Source organism: Balaenoptera ricei, chromosome 3 (genome assembly GCF_028023285.1).
Source record: "Balaenoptera ricei isolate mBalRic1 chromosome 3, mBalRic1.hap2, whole genome shotgun sequence".
NCBI classification, from domain to species: Eukaryota; Metazoa; Chordata; class Mammalia; order Artiodactyla; family Balaenopteridae; genus Balaenoptera; species Balaenoptera ricei.
In genome coordinates this window covers 64,209,859-64,227,169 of record NC_082641.1, presented here as the reverse complement: position 1 = coordinate 64,227,169, position 17,311 = coordinate 64,209,859, and the positions used below count along the sequence as shown (strand labels likewise).

The window sequence follows — 17,311 nt, the reverse complement described above, 5'->3', positions numbered from 1 at the left end:
ATAATGAAAAAAACAGATTTATAAATCCACCAATGGCTTAATCACATTTAAAAGCAAAAGCAAACACGTTTTATAAAATCAATCAACACCTGGACAACTGTTATATACTAATTTTTACTTTTCAATTTATGTAAAGATATTAATATTATAATAATATAAATCCTGATCAATTATATTATATATAGTCTATGAACAAATATGTTGATTAAACAACATATTGATACAATTTTAGCACCTTTAAAGTTTTAAAACAAACGTTTTTGTAAAGTGGACTCCTATCTGCCAGCCACTCCAATTATAAATTCTGAAATTTACAGCTGTGAAAGTAGTCTAGACCCAAGTTGTACATGCTGCTTGCTGCCATAAGCCTTATGTCAGTGACAAGTGGTGAATAAAGAACTTGACAACCAACAGGAAAATATACATGGCATGCAAAGAACAGGGCTTAAGGTATTTTTGCCACTATCAATAGGATCATGAAATGGCTCCTACTTTCAGAACAGAGATCCTAGGCTTCATTCCCCTACATTATCATGCACAGAACATAATCATTTCATGTAAGATTCAGCATAATGCCTAGGGTAACAAGGATATATCCCTAGGGAACTACTCCAAGGTGGGAGGTAGCCACAGAATCTCCAGATTAGAAAGGACCTTAAAGACCACCTAAGTTCTCTTCTTTTACAAAGGAAACTGAGGCCCAAGAGATTAAATTACATGCTTCCAGTCATATGTGTATTAAGTAGCAGATGAGGAACTAAAATTCCTAGCTTTGTCATCCAATCCATTATTCTTTTTTTTAGGCACTATGTTCCTTAAAAAAAAAATGATATGGAGTCAAAACTAATACAGGACTAAAAGTCTATGAATTTCCCTGTTGTATTGGACTTTTGCCTTATTTTAAATTAGGGACCCAGATGAGATAAGTGAATCACATTCAAATCAACTCAAAAGGTCAGATCTTTTTAGAATTTGTTTTTATATAGTAAGACTTTTTGTAGACTGGAGTTCCATGCCATCATACATATTTCAACCACACTGTCTAAATTTTAAAAAATACATTTTATATATCACAGACAAAATTCATCAATATATTCTTCTTTTAAAAAAAAAAAAACCTCCTTTTTAAATTTAAATAACTGCTATCCTACCTGATCCCTTTTCTCCAGATGCAACCAGAAGAGGAGGCAAGCTGTCCTCATCATCAGGTAGAAGACTAATCTTATTGCAAACATTCTTGTCAATACCACACAATAACCTATAATCTGAAATACTAGCAACAGGTAAATGACTGTTAACCAAGACACCAGTAGGACTTGATAGGCCCTCAATTTCTGCAAAAACATCATCATCTAGTGTAAAAGAGCCAGAAGTAGGCAACCCCTCAGTTCCTGTGTTTATAGGCAGTTTTTCCACAGATGGAACCTGAGAAATAGGACTTCGAATTATCTCATTTCTTATATCGCCTGTCTCACTGTTTGGTTTTTCCACTGTAGTAGAATGGGCATGATCCACTGTGCTTATCATCTGTAAAATATGGAAAACAAAAACCCAAATGAGTTCATAGTTTCTTTCTTCAGAAGCCACATTTCCCAAGAAATAGTACCATTTTGGTTCTTTAAATTCAAGAGCACAGGTTTAGCTTTACTCTATGCTAAGGTAGGTATTTATGACTAATTTTATAGACTGGAAAAAGGAGGCAAGGAGAACTTCAGGATCCTATACCATACCACAAAGTGAGCACACTTAGTTCAACTCAAGGCACTCCTCCTCCTAATAGACAAAAAAGCCTGGCTGGGGGGTGGCAAGGGAGAGGAAGAAGGGAGAAGGCAGGGAGGGGAGCAGTTAGGAAGCAAAATGGTAGACATACTTCACAACAGTAACCACCTAGAATAAACTACACCTCAAGTCTGCTTCAAGTAAGCCCCTTTCTTTTTAGACTGGCCAAACCTAAGTCAATAGAGAACTGTTTATGAACTCAAGTAATACTAGCCTCTATAGAAATTCCAATTTGTTAAAATATTGATTGAGGGTAGGTGCTAGCTAAGAAACATACTTCTGGTAATTAGAGCTACTTGTAAAAACTAGCTCGTGAACTCTTACTGACAAACAACATAAGTTTATATGGTATGTGGACTTGAAGAGAGCAGGATACACATCCATCTTGTCTGATGTATCTTTACCCAATATAAACCAGGTAACTGGCTCAGAGGAGAGGCTCAATATATATTTGTTTAATGAATAAAAAAGCATTCCTACTTCATGTGTTAATACTTGCTTTTATGAGTATTTTGCTACTTTACAATGAGAGTTATTAGTGGGCTGGGATTCTATATTATGTATCTTCTATTTAACACCTAGCACATTTGTATAAACATAAACATAAATACTACCATCAGGTACTTTACTGAATATTTGAAAATCATTAAACAAATTAATCTAAATTAACTTACTAAATCTCAGTTCTATTTCCCGATACCAGTGGTTCTCAAAATGTGGTCCAGGGATCTCTGGGGTCCCCAAGACCCTTTCAGGAAGTCAGTGAGGTCCTAGGATTTTCTTCATATAATTTAACTAAAACATATCACAACAGACTGACTTTAGAAGTAGATGTGAGAATCTATCTTCTATTAAGCCAGATGTTAAAGAAATTCGCAAAAATGTAAAACAATGTTATTCCTCTCACTAAACTTTTGTTTCAAAAACTTTTCATTAAAAATATTATTTCTATTAATTTAATGAGTTTATTTTTTAATTAATTTTTAAAATGTTTGTCAATTTTATATCAGTAATTATCAATAAACATAACCCACATAACCTATAGTTCTTTGGGGTTCTCAGTAACTTTTAAGAGCATAAAGGGTCCTTAGATCAAAAAGTTTAAGAATCACTGCCTTAAACTGACATTAAAAAAAGGTAAAATCTAAAATATATTCATACATCATATGCTTCTCATTTTATGAAGCTCAAAGCATTTAAAAAAAAAAAGTACTCTAAAAAATCACACAAGGAATTTCTTACAAAATAAAACTTTATTAAATTAACAAGTCATTCTTTAGATTCCTTACCAGTGGCACATCAGGTAAGAGAGGACTAAAGTTTTCAGAACATCTTTTACTTCCAGATGATAATTTTGTTGTATCTGCAACTTCGCCATTGGGCAATATACCATCGGCAAACCATACTCTCTTCTGTTCTTTGGAGCATAATCCTAGAATCAGTTTAAAAAGTAAAGCATTTTAATTTGATAATATTGCAATGATTTAATACTAAACGGGTCAGGAAACATTTTCAAAAGCTTTTTGCTAACCATTGGCAAGCCCTGCATTCTCAGGGTTTCAAGGCCTAGAGAAATGGCCTTTTGTGATTCATCTACCCAGAGTAGAAGTTCTTTTCTAATTCATACAAAGGCAGGGCTGGCCCTAGGAATCCCGTACTCAGAAAAAAAGTGGACAGGAGAGGTTATACCTTAAAGACATTGAAGGCAGATTTAAAGCCTATATTATTAAGGCTAACTTTGTGAGTGTGGAATAAAATTTAGAGACTAAGGCACAGGGAGGGAAAATGGAATAGACCAGAGCATGGTAGACAAACAAAGGGAAAAAAGTATGAAGAACAGAAGAAAGAAGCATAAAAAGTCTAAAAAAAGAAACAGGATCACTTGTGCATCAGAGGTCATTTCCTACTTTTAACTTACTTAACAAGAGAAGCATAACATGCTTTGTTCTTATAATGTTGATATTGAAATTTATTAATATTTATTAATATTTCCTTTCAAATTTGGAGGAAATAACTAGATGTCAGAATAAATATTTGTTCTCTTTTATTAAAAAGCATCCATGGAGGAAAGTTATGAAAATTCCTGCCAGATGATTTTAGAACATATAAACATCAAAAGGACCAACATCTACCTTCCATATCATAATACAGGTAACACTGAAAAAACTGGAATCATATATGTATAATTTTTGCAACATGGGTGGACATATTAAATAAGGTATCTTTCTTGTATTTGCAATACTTTATAATTTAATAATTTTAAAAGTCAATATAAGAGAATAAATATTTTTAAAAGCAGATTCATTCATCTTTAGAGCTATAATATACAACCAAAAATGCTGAAACTCATTATTTAAGTCATAACGATAAACAGAAACTAGCCATTAAGTGAGAAATAAGTGAAATCCAAAATAGTTGACAGAAATACTTGAATTTGTCACTAACTGACAATTACAGTTATTTTCTAGCATGTTACAGACTAATAGTTTATTTTTAAGAGTGTACACAGGCTTACTGAATAGCACAGGGAACTATACTCAATATTTTGTAATAACCTATAAGGGAAAAGAATCTGAAAAAGAATAGAAATATATATGTATATGTATAACTGAATCACTGAGCTGTACACCTGAAGCTAACACAACACTGTAAATCAACTATACTTCAATTTTAAAAATTAAAAAAATAAATAAAAAGTCTACACAGGCTTTACTCAAGATCCTAAACTACAATAGGCTGTAAAAAAAAAAAACAGAGAGCCCAAAGATTTTTTAAATCTTTAGAAGTTTGTTAAAAGATTTAAGAAACATTTTTTATTGTGGTAAAATATACATTTAAAAATAGATTTTTAGGGCTTCCCTGGTGACGCAGTGGTTGAGAATCTGCCTGCCAATGCAGGGGACATGGGTTCGATCCCTGGTCTGGGAAGATCCCACATGCCGCGGAGCAACTAGGCCCGTGAGCCACAACTACTGAGCCTGTGCGTCTGGAGCCTGTGCTCCGCAACAAGAGAGGCCATGACAGTGAGAGGCCCGCGCACCGCGATGAAGAGTGGCCCGCGCTCGCCGCAACTAGAGAAAGCCCTCGCACAGAAACGAAGACCCAACACAGCCAAAAATAAATAAATAAATAAATTTTTTATTTTAAAAAAATAGATTTTTAAGGAAAGGGAGACATGCCAATTATTTACCTATTGTCTCTCAAACCCAAGCCCACCCTTCCACATGGTGCTCCTTGATGCCAGGCTGGAAGTCTGGAAAGTGCAACTCCCAGACCCCCTTGCTAGTTGGTTCTGGTCACGTTCCAGCAGTGACAGGCACTGGTTGGAGACTGGAAGGTGGGAACAGAAGGAATTCTTTCTGTTTCTAGTTCCTGCCAGGACTTATGCAGCAGCGGCACCACCAGATATACCCAAATGTCCTGTGATCTTCAGTACTCCTTACATCAAGCCTGGGACACTCTTTCCGTCATCTGAACACCAACTCTGTTAGGCTCCTTGATGGTCCCAGCATTTGCCACTTTGTGTTCCTCTAGAAGTCACAGTACCAGTCATGTGACGTGGTACCATAATCCCTGAATACTAGGTCTGAGAACCAAGAATCTCTTGGTGTTCCTGCATGGGGTTCTAGTAATACTGCCTCTCCCTTTGCATTCTCCCAACCCTAGGGATGGTGGTTACCTCCTGTACTTACTAATCTCTGAGTCACTTGAGCATGCCCTTTTTGCTCTTCTACCCTTCTAACGTACATGTATAACCAGTTCCCTGTATTAAATTCCTTCTGGTAGCTAGTCTGGTTTCTCTTTTCTCACTAGATTCTGTCAATACTAGAAAATTTCTACTTTGATTATTTATCTTTAATATTAGACAGAACATTTTCTTCAAGTTACCTTCAACACTTGGTTGTTTAAGTGCTGAGATTGGTAAAGTTGTAGGTGAAGATATACTGGATGTTTGAGTCTCCTGAAGAGGCTGGATGTTGGTACATTCATCAGAATGATTAGATTTAAGATTAGAACCAGTTGGACTCATCATCCTTTCAAATGCCTGAGCTATAAAGGGAAAAAAAACTTGATCTCAGGTGTTTTGGAACTTCAAAGTAAACCATGATAAATATTCTGTTTTTCAAGTTGTAAGGAGAAAGAAATTAATGGCTAACTAAGAAGTGGCACTTGGCAAAGATAATATCCTTACTTTAGTTGGCAGCACTCCACTTCAGTATAAGCTACCAATTAGTTATTTCAATATAATTTTGGCATATATTTGATATCTACTAAAGAAAATCATTGCTATTTAATATGACCATCTGATTTTGCCCTTGTACTCCTACAGTCTATTTCCAATATAGTTCCTAGTGATTCTTTTAAGACATAAATCATAACACATCATTCTTCTGTTTAAAATCCTTTAATGGCTTCCCAACAAGAATGAAAATTTAAGTTGTTACAGTGGCCCACAAGACCCTACATAGTCTGCATTTCTACCTCCTCTGCTTTCCCAGTTAGCTGTCTGACATCATTTCTCACTAAAATCCTACTTGCTCATTAGAATCCAGCCACTGAGGCCTCCTTGTTCTTCAACAAGGGAAGCAAGCACTGTTCTAGCTTAGGGTCTTTGCTCTTACTATTCTTTCTGCCTGGAAAGTTCTTCCACATGGCTTTATTCTCTCACTTCCTTCAGGTCTCTGCTTACACATCATACTATCATAAACCCTTATTCTGACCACCATTTAAAATTACGACCTCTTGCCACCAGTCTGTTACTATCTATCCCTCTTGTACTCTTTTATTTTCATTTAGAATATTATCACCATCTGATATTCTCTTTGCTTTCTGTCCACGTCTCCTCACATTCATAAGGTCCATGAGATCAAAAGCTCCATAAGAACAGGGAATATATTTTGTTCTCAGCTGGAGTTCCAAAGCACAGAACAGTGCCTAAATACTGCTGAATGATTTTTTCATCCAAATAACACGGAACAGCACTGGTACCTCTCCCTTCAGCACTTCTCCAAACTGATCTGCTATAAATGCTGCCACTACTACAATAACCTTCCTCAAGTGCCAATGAATTAGCACCCTCATGCAATGGCTTCCGCTAACCAAGTAAAATCCAAACACAGTACTTTGAGTTTCAAAGTAATTTCCAACTTCCTCTAAGTTTATGTAATGGCACTCACATGCATGCTTCTTTAAAACTTATACAGTCTCAGCACAACTTCCTCATTGTCCACAATCTCTAATGAAACTATCTTTTCTTCTTTGTGGAATTTGCCTTATAAGCCTTGAGCCATCTTTCTCCTCTTATTAGTAACATTATTTTAAATGATCATGTCTACTGTTTTCAACCCTAAAGTTGGAGTTAAAATAACTTTTATTTACGTTTTCCTGCGTTGTATAAATTAATGATAAACAGAGCCATAAATGAAATTACATGCTATAAGATATCAAAACAGAATAAATAAAACAGATAACTAAATAAATAAATAAATCCATTCCAAATATTTTCTTTGATAAACCAATGCTTGATCTCACTATCCTACTAAGTCTCTTCAGTGACTATATCTTCTCCTCTCCTGGATCCTTATGGTCAATATGTTTTAATGTTCACCTAAAAATCTGACCTGTCAACTCAAATAATGTTTCAAATCTTCATGGCTGTTTTATTTTTTAAGTGGGGAGAGATAATTATGTGGGAGCTTGCTCTAAGATTTCTTAACTCTAGCAGGTTGCTTGGCTAACAGCACCAGCAGTAGTCTTAAAGGCTACTGAAACAGCATAAGCAAAAAACAAAACAACTACAAGCACTTAAACTAAATTCTTCATAAACACTGGTGGTAATATGGAAATATAAGAAGATTTACACTCTATTATCTTCCAGAGCAGAGGTCAACAGCAGGGAGTAAAGCAGCTTACCTCAGGCTAACAGACTCACATCAGAGCTTTTTGAAGAATTGCTGAAAAAATTTATCTTCACTCAAAAGAGAAAAACAAATTATTATCAGGTATTTTTTCTCCCGGCTAACAGGAAGCAGCACCTGAGCTAGCGCACAGGCCTGGTCTTAAAAGTCCCAAGTAATATTTGCTGGGAATTAAACCGTCAACAAATCTTTGAAAATGCCAAGAAGTACTCAAAAGAACAAACGTGTATTTGAAGAAAAAAACACAGACACACAAAACTGTGAGAACTCAAGTAAGATTATTGCTGATAACAGTAAGCTAGCTAGGGAGCCAGAGAAACAATGGGAAACACATACAAACAGAATTCTAAAACTGAGAAGGGAAAAAAATATATAAAAGACAAAAATGTGCAAATAGTGTGACAGTCCTATAAATTTATATAAAAATTATAGGGGCTTCCCTGGTGGCGCAGTGGTTGGGAGTCTGCCTGCCAGTGCAGGGGACACGGGTTCGAGCCCTGGTCTGGGAAGATCCCACATGCCGCGGAGCAGCTGGGCCCGTGAGCCACAACTACTGAGCCTGCGCGTCTGGAGCCTGTGCTCCCAACAAGAGAGGCCACGATAGTGAGAGGCCCGCGCACCGCGATGAAGAGTGGCCCCCGCTTGCCACAACTAGAGAAAGCCCTCGCACAGAAACGAAGACCCAACACAGCCAAATAAATAAATTTAAAAAAATTATAAATATTATACCTTATCTTTTATTCCCACTTTAGGTTGTAATTTTCTATAAGGTGGGAACTATTATCTTGCCTTATGCTATTAATATATAAGATTATATACTATTTATTGGTAGATATTCTATAAATGTTTAGATTAAGATGATGAGGATGACAATGATGGTGACAAAAACAAATAGGCAGATGAAATGCAGCATTTAGGGACTTGGTACCTGTTAAAAGTTAATGAACTGCCACTCCAGAAACTGAACGCTTCCTTTCCACACTGGTAGTAATAACTGTGAGAGTGGAACAAAAAGAAGAGAAACCAAGCCTTGGGATGTCCCACCTAAGCCAGATAAGTCAACACTAGGTCCTTGCCTTAAGAAAATAAAGAAGTTTATCTTTGTCACAATCCAGTTGTTTTTAAGATATATTCAATTACTGGAAGAAGATATGTCAGGTTAATACTCACCTTTACTAATAGTCTCATAGCAGACTACACATACTCTTGCTTCCTTTTCTAGATACTGCAATTTACACTTCCTATTACAACAGACACCGCAAAATACCTATAAAGGACAAAATATCAAATGTGATTTTGTTTCAAGCATGTGTATACCAACTGGAGGCAGGGGGAGGAGAGACCCGAACTCTAACCAAAAACCATTTTTCTGATTACATAAACAAGTTTTCTAATCACCATAATCATAGGTAATTATTAAATGATTCTTTTTATTTTTATTATTTTACTTTAATGAGGTTTCTGTAATTTAAAATTGTATCTCTGATGAGAATTCCTTTAAATCAATTATGTTAATTGGAAGGGAACAAAAACTTTCTTAATGAATAAGTTCATAACTTAAAAAGCTTTCTGTGGTCCTTTACAACTTTTTTTTTTTTTAACTTTTTGGCCGCGCTACGCTGCATGCGGCATCTTATTAGTTCCCCGACCAGGGATAGAACCTGTGCACCCTGCAGTGGAAGCACAAAGTCTTAACCACTGGACCGCCAGGGAAGTCCCCCTCCTTTACAACTTTTAAAACGGGAATGTTATTCAAAAAAGAAACCGACTCAGATATAGAGAACAAACTAGTGGTTACCATCAGGAGGAGGAAAGTGGGGAAGGGCAAGATAGGAGTAGAGGATTAAAAGGTACAAACTACTAAATATAAAATAAATAAGCTACAAGGATATATTGTACAGCACAGGGAATATAGCCAGTATTTTATAACTACAAACGGAGTATAATCTTTAAAAATTGTGAATCACTATGTTCGATACCTGAAACTTTCATAATATTGTAAATCAACTACACTCAATTAAAAAAAAAAGAAAAACAAGTAGAATGTTATTTTTCTAAAAGAGAGTAGGGTTGATCTGAGACTAACATATTACTGGAAAATGCTGAAAAAAATGCAATGTTATTTCTAGAGGCAACTCTTAAGAGTCCATAGACTATTAAGATAGTCAGAACACAAATGAGGTCACAGCTTCAGTGTTCTGAACCTTGTGCAAGCCAATCTGCTTGTTTTCTCAGTGTTTACCTCAAGTATCGAGCGTAACACTACCTGCAGAGTAGTCTTGAAATTAAGTATTCAAGGATAAACTGGAAGCTGACTGAATTCCGTACATCTGACGTGTTCATGTTAGAGAGAGAATGAAACGTATTCTTAGATTTCACAAAAATTAGTGTTCCTCATTTCCCAGTATGTAATACCCATGACAATGTGACATTTATTCAAACCTCAAGCAATCTGTAAAATGACAGTGCTTTATACACTTCCACGTAGGTGGAAAACGATGATTTTAAACTAACTGAATCTTGTAATCATCTCTTAATCAGCTTTTTTGTCACATTAAATTTCATTTAAAATGTCTCAAAAGAATACAAGACAAAGATTTTTATAGCTTACTTTTCCACATGCTCGGCAGTGATGTCGCCGTTTCGTAAAAGTAAATTTGACTTGGCAGTTCATACAATTTGGAGCTTCTGAATCAGGAACCCAAGTAGGTTGTTTCTGGCCCAAAACAAGACCTTCTTTGCAAGTGTTTGCAGGCAGAGATTCTTCATTTGCAGTTACAAAACTGGATCCACCTTCAAAATTACTTTCTATATCAATGTAATTAGAATTGAAGCTAACCTGAGGATCAGTCACAGAATCTATAGCACAGGTGGTTGGAACAATGGTATTTGCTACTCTGGGTTCACTTTCAGGCATATTTGGAACATCCAGCTTATTTGGTTCCTTTGAACTCCTTGTTCTTGATGGAACACTAAACAGTTGCTTAGGTCTGGCGCCTCCAACATGAACAGATTGACTGTTACTATCAGAGACTGATAATTCATTTGTAATCTCAGACTTACTGCTAGATAACACTTGTTCAACTGGAACTGTACTTTTTTCCCCTAAAGAAAGGCTACCATTTTCTGCTGTATTCTGTTTATCAACCGTTTTGCAAATCATATTAATAGCAGGACTTTCCCCAGTAGCTCCTGCTTCAGCATTGAAATATATATTATCGACATTTCCATCATCTAGGCCTTTCATATCTATCTGATTCATCTGAGATTTTGAGTCACTTACATTTTCTTCAAATGATTTTATGTTACTAGGCTGAAGATACTGTTCAGTTAGAAAGGCATCAAGTTCAGCATCACTAATTGGTGCACCACTTTTCATGCCTTCATCAATATTAAAGTAATCCAAGTCTTGTCCATTGATATCATTGTTTGAAAAAGTGAAACCTTCACAACAGTCAGGAGATTCTGGGGCATTAGCACCAGAAAGCTCTATTTGAGATTCTGCAGCTGTAGAAGAACTGGTGTTATCAGGGTAATCCAAAGACTCAACTCTAACTACCATCTGGTTAGAATCTACCTTTCTATCTCCCATCTTTTCAATTAATGGCTGATGAGGTATGTTTTTACATTTTTCCTGTTTCAAAAGATCAGTCTCCTTCAAAGGTTCCCCACCTGAAGTCATATTCTTCTGTATTTCTTCATGCACAGTCACTGCATCTTTTATATTATCTTTATATTCATTCTGGGGTAAACAATCACCATAAGCTTTATTTTCAATGAATGATCCACACAAAGACCCAGGTACTGGAAGACAGGACAATGAGGAATATGTATTTTCACTTGAAACATGTAAAGTTGAAGCAGAATCTTGGATTTCATCTTTATTATCTTTAAGATCTAAATTTCTTGAGTCTTCTTTTGCAGATTGTTTTATAAATATAGCAGTCCTACCTTCCTGAAAGGAAAAGTCAGGTAACTTGAAATTTTCATCTCTTAAATTTGAATCATTTAAGCATAAACCTCCATTTTTTGGAAGACTGCAAGACAAAGCACTCGTGCTGCCTCCTTCTTTTAAACATTCTGGGGCAGCTATGACTGGCACATCTACCTCCTCTTTTACCAAACAGCCATCAGCTTTTACTAATTCACATGGCTGGTTCTTGTACTGTAGGTGGTCTTTGGCATCAAACATTTTGGAACTTTGTTGAGTCAAAGCAGATGGCATGTTAAAATCAACAACTGTCTCTAACTGATTAGAGATCTTTTTATCCTCTAAATTTTCTTTTCCACTGTAATTACACGAATCTGAAAGTGTCGTATCTACTTTTATACCAAATTCTTTAGTTCCACTGATTTCTCTGTTTTGTAATTCAGAACTGACATCATTCTGTTCCTCTCTGACTGTATTATTACCATGGTCTGTTGAAGAAACACAGAAAGTTTCTGACACTGAAGATAAATCCAATCCAATCAAGGAATCTGCACTAGACTTAAAATCATCTGGCAATAATTTTTTAATATCTTCTTCACTATTAGTTACATGAACTAAGTTACCCATGTCACTTATCAGATCACAGACAGGTTTACTACATCGTCCCACATATAGAGGCTGGATTTCATCTGAAGTGCCACCATCCACAGAAGAAAGGAGATCAAGTCCTGTTACATTTTTTTCGTTTTGTATAGAAGTTAGTCCCTCAAGTGTTTTTTCATTCAGGGCAATTTGATTTGTTTCATAGCCTGTTTCTGATGAGGCACAACAATTAATGCATTGTTGATCCTTTGGTAGCAGTGAAGTTAGCTGTGAGGAAGCCAACTCTGAAGAGACTGAATAGTGGTTAGAATCATATGAATTTTGTGCATCTTGGAGATAATCTTGTTCATCTAATTAAAATAGAAATATAATGTTAGTCAGGAGACCCAAATCAAAATTATTACAAAGATGTTATGGTTTCTATGACTTCTAAACTTTTTTTTAGACCAGAAATATATTATTCTCCTGCAAAATAGTAATAACTTCCAAAATTATTTTCACTTGGATTTAAACTACTTGGGGTTTTTACTTTTTAATGTAGATGTCATAATATGATAGAAATTCTACTCAAAATAACTCAGTTGCACTATAAAAACCAGACTAAGGAAGAGCTGAAAAACAATCTAACTTCTTTGTTCTGCCCTCCAGTTTCCTAGTCTTCATCCTAAGATGAGGAAAATACTATCTTTCATAGTAATGAAATACCAATTAATATAGAACTTTCAGGTTGCTTTCAGCTGGTTCGTATGTTGTTTTTAAAGGTCTTTCTTTTACCTAAATGTGTATCTGGAGAGAAACTTCTACCTTTCTTACTTCTATTTCTGGCTATTGGTTCTATGCAGTATAAGAATACACTAATTCATTATAATAAGTGAATGTTTTACAGGAGATAACCATGTGACCAAAACTGAAACCAAGTTCTGCTAAGAGTACTAATTATGGACATTTTAAAATTACATTAATGGTAAAAATGAAAAATTGACAAACCTGGATTCTGTTCAAAATCATCGAGGAGTTTGTCCAAGTCACTGACTGCTGCTTTAAAATAACTGTCCATCCTACTTGTAGACTTACTCAGAATTTAATTCTTGTGTGCCTAGAAAATACGAAGTATGATAGTTCATTTAATTCTCTGACATATAAATATTATACCATGTACTGCATAACAAGAAACACAGCCAGGGAATAGACACAAATAAAATTTAAGAGTATTGCTTTGAAGAATCTGTAAGTTAGTTGGGGAAATTCCTCTATATATACAAAAATGACATGAAAACAAACTCTAACAACATAACATGCATACATAAACTATTTAAAATTTAAAACACTTATCTAAATAACTCATGGGTCAAAGAACGCATAGTTGAAAGCTATAAATAGTTGTAAGTACCACATATCAAATAATATAAAATATACTACACACAAATAAAAATACTGCATGTAAAAACTTGTGAGATTCAGCAAAAGTGAATACTTAAAGACAGATACCTAGAGACTTAGATGCTTATACTAGAAAAAAAAGAATGAAAACAAATAAGCAAACAGCAGAAATTAAAGAAATAGAAAACAAGCGTATGAGAGAGGTACAAGAAAACTAAAAGTTAGTTTTATGAATAAAGTAGGTGAACCTCTGATCTGTGGCAGGAGCTCCATCAAATAAGCCTGAGACACCTTGAAGGAATCTATCAATGACTAATGGGACAATATTAAAAGGACACAGGAGCTAAGTATCACTGGCTTAAATGGGACAAATGAACCTCAAATAAATGAAGACTACAAAGGACGGACCACAAATCAAATGGATTAAAAAAAAAAAAAAACCAAGAGATCATAATGATACTAAAAACAAAATCAAAAACCACCACTCATTAGAGGGTTGCTAGGGCAGTAACACTTTATTCTAAAAACTGATATACTATGAGAAAAGAACTAAGAATTTATCCTGCCCTTTATTTACAAAATGTACTTTAGGATAAGAAAACAGTTGCTGAGGAAGAGTTCTTTAGATAAGAATTCCAGTTGATAAATGCAGAAAGATATTAAAAATTTTTAAATCATTTCTTCATAGTCCCTAGAGCAATAAATAGACTAGGCAATGGCTATCAATGGATGTTAAAACTGTTAGATGAAAGGTTGGAGGGGAACTTTATAATGGTGGGATCAGGCCAACACATCTAATTCCAGTGACCAATTTCACCATCAATTAATGTGGAAGACACAGACTCACATACAAAATATTCCTGCCCAAAGAAACAAACAAAAAAACCCACAAAAAAACCAAAAAAACCTGAATCCAAATCTAATCAAGTTTTTAGTACTAACTGCATATTTACAGGAAATTCAAGGATAGAGGGACAAGTTAAATGATATCAAAGGAAAGCAATCGGCTAAATCCAGAAGGGGGAACACTTTTCAGCAATGTTCCTTAAACAGTTGATAGTGAATGACTTTTTTTTTAAACTTCCAGTCTGTTACAAACTGTTACTTTTGTAAAACACAATAAAACAATACAAATTTTGCAATAATATACAAACAAAAAGATATAGATTATTAAACACATTTGAATGGTGCCCTGAGTAAGGAATAGGAGTGGGAAATGAAGGATAAAAGACAATAAACTACTGAGAGGGCTTTACTAGAGCCATTTATGATGGTCACCATGAACTGAGGACACATGAGGCTCAGAAAAAATGAGAGATACTTTAAAGATGGGTTAAAAGAGATTAGACAGAGCTTAAGAGAATTGAACAAACAGGAAGACCTATCTGAAGAAATAACCTAAAATGCAGCCCAGAGAGATGAGGAAGAAGAAAATATGAAAAAAGAAGTTAAAAAACATGGATGACAGAATGAGAATGGAGCCCCATAAGGAGAACAGAGCATGGAACAAGTATGCTTGAAAAGAAAATGCCAGGAATTCCAGAACTGATGAAAAACACAACAGATATAGGTAACCCATTACCAAGCAATATAAATACAGTTGACCCTTGAACTACATGGCTTTGAACTGCACAGCTCACTTATATGCAGATTTTTTTCAATAGTAAGTACTGCAATACTCCACAGAGTTGGTTGAATCATGGATATGGAGGAACCGTGGAAACGGAGGGCTGACTATAGGTTATATGTGAATTTTTGACTTGCAGAGAATCGGCAACCCAACCCTCACATGGTTCAATGGTCGACTGTAAAGAGAAATCCACAGTTAGATACTCTATAGTGAAACTTTTGAACTCCAAGATAGAACAGCCAGACAGAAAATGTCATCTTCAAAGAAACAATAATTATGCTAGCACAAGGTAAACTTCAGAACAATTCTCATTAACAATGGTATGCCATCCTATTCATTAAAGCATATTACTTCTTTTATTTCCATTTTTAAATTTTATTTATACCATACATATACAAAAGTACATGAAAACACATAGACACCAAAACAAATAAAAGGAACTTGGAGGAAGAGACAATATAGGAAGAAGAAAACTTCAAAGAAACTAATATTCTCAGAAAAAAAAAGCAATGCAACTATGAAACAGCAACAGGAAGCCATACGTAAAGAATATGTGAAGAAAAAAGTGATCATGAAAATTGATAACACAAATCTTAAAATTCAAGTGAGGCTTACAGAATGTAGTAAAAGCTGTGCTTAAAGGGGCACTTATAGCATTAAGTGCATATATTAAAAAAGAAAGATCTAAGAATCCATAATCTAAGCTTCCACCTTGGGAAATTAGAAAAAGAGCAATTTAAGCCCAAAGTAGGTAGAAGGAAAGGTAACAAAGATTAGAGCAGAAATCAATGAAATTAAAAACAGGAAAATAGAGAAATGGAGAAAAACCACTGAAACCAAAAACTCTTTCTTTGAAAAAAGTAAAATTGATAAACTAGGCTAATTAAAAAAAAAGAGAGATACAAATTACCAATATCAGAAATGAAAGAGGGGTCATAACTACTGATACCATGGACACTTAAAGGAAAATAAAGCAATATTATGAACAATTCTATGCCCCCAAACTTTATCATTTTGATGAAATGGACCAATTCCTTGAAAAACACAAACTACCAAAATTCACACAAGGAAAACCAGACAACCTGAACAGTCCTATATATATTAACGAAACTGAATCAATAGTTAATAACCTTCCACAAAAAAAGCGATCAGGTCTAGATAGCTTCACTGGTGAATTTTACCAAATATTTAATGAAGAAATTATCCAAATCTTCCACAGTCTCCTCCAGAAAAAAGAAGCACAGGGAACACTTCCTAACTCATTCTATAAGACCAGCATTACTCTAATACCAAAACCAGATAAAGACATTACAAGAAAGAAAAACTACAGACCAATGTAACTTATGAACACAGAAGTAAAAATCCACAACAAAATATTAGCAAATTGAATCCAGCGATGTATAAACAAAATTATACACAACAACCAAGTGGGATTTATTCAGGTATGCAAGGTGGGTTCAACATTTGAAGATTAATCAATGTAATATACCACATCAACAGACTAAAGAAAAATTATCATATAATCATATGAACTGATGCAAAAGAAAAAGCATTTGACAAGACCCAATACTTCTTCATGATAAAAGCTCTCAGCAAATTATGAGTAGAGGGGAACTTCTTCAGTTTGATGAAGAATATCTACAAAATACCTACAGCTACCATTACACAATATACTTAGTGATGAGAAACTAGATGCCCTACCCCCAAAGACTGGGATCAAGGAAAGGATGTCTTCTCTCACCACTCCTATTGCACATAGTACGGAAACCCTCACTAGTGTAATAAGAAAAGGAAATAAAAGGTACACTGTTTGGAAAGGAAGAAATAAAAATGTCTTTATTTGTGATGACATGATTTTCAATGTAGAAAGTCCCCCCAGACTGATCCCCCAATATGGAAAAGTGAGAGTAATAGCAAGGATGCAGGATACAGGGTTAATATACAAAAGTCAAATGCTTCCTATATGAGCAAGGAACAGTTGGAATTTGAAATTTTAAAAAACAGCATTTACAATATACCTCAAAAATTAAATGCTTAGATATAAGTATAAAATATATACAGGACCTATAT

At 34.9% G+C, this 17,311-nt stretch overlaps 1 protein-coding gene across 6 annotated transcripts in view; it reads right to left on the bottom strand.

Moving 5' to 3' along the window:
- ZFYVE16 (zinc finger FYVE-type containing 16) overlaps positions 1–17,311 on the bottom strand; it is a 55,046-nt gene that overhangs the window by 26,837 nt on the left and 10,898 nt on the right. For 4 of the 6 annotated variants that reach the window (XM_059916655.1, XM_059916652.1, XM_059916654.1 and 1 more), the window contains 6 exons: positions 13,219–13,327; positions 10,309–12,581; positions 8,868–8,964; positions 5,668–5,829; positions 3,069–3,211; positions 1,152–1,527 (listed from right to left, as the gene is read on the bottom strand). In XM_059916655.1, the coding sequence (XP_059772638.1) occupies positions 1,152–1,527; positions 3,069–3,211; positions 5,668–5,829; positions 8,868–8,964; positions 10,309–12,581; positions 13,219–13,288 (3,121 nt within the window). In that variant the 5' untranslated portion in view covers positions 13,289–13,327. Of the gene's footprint in view, positions 1–1,151; positions 1,528–3,068; positions 3,212–5,667; positions 5,830–8,856; positions 8,965–10,308; positions 12,582–13,218; positions 13,328–17,311 lie in introns of those variants that run through there. The other 2 variants (XM_059916656.1, XM_059916657.1) reach the window with 2 other exon arrangements.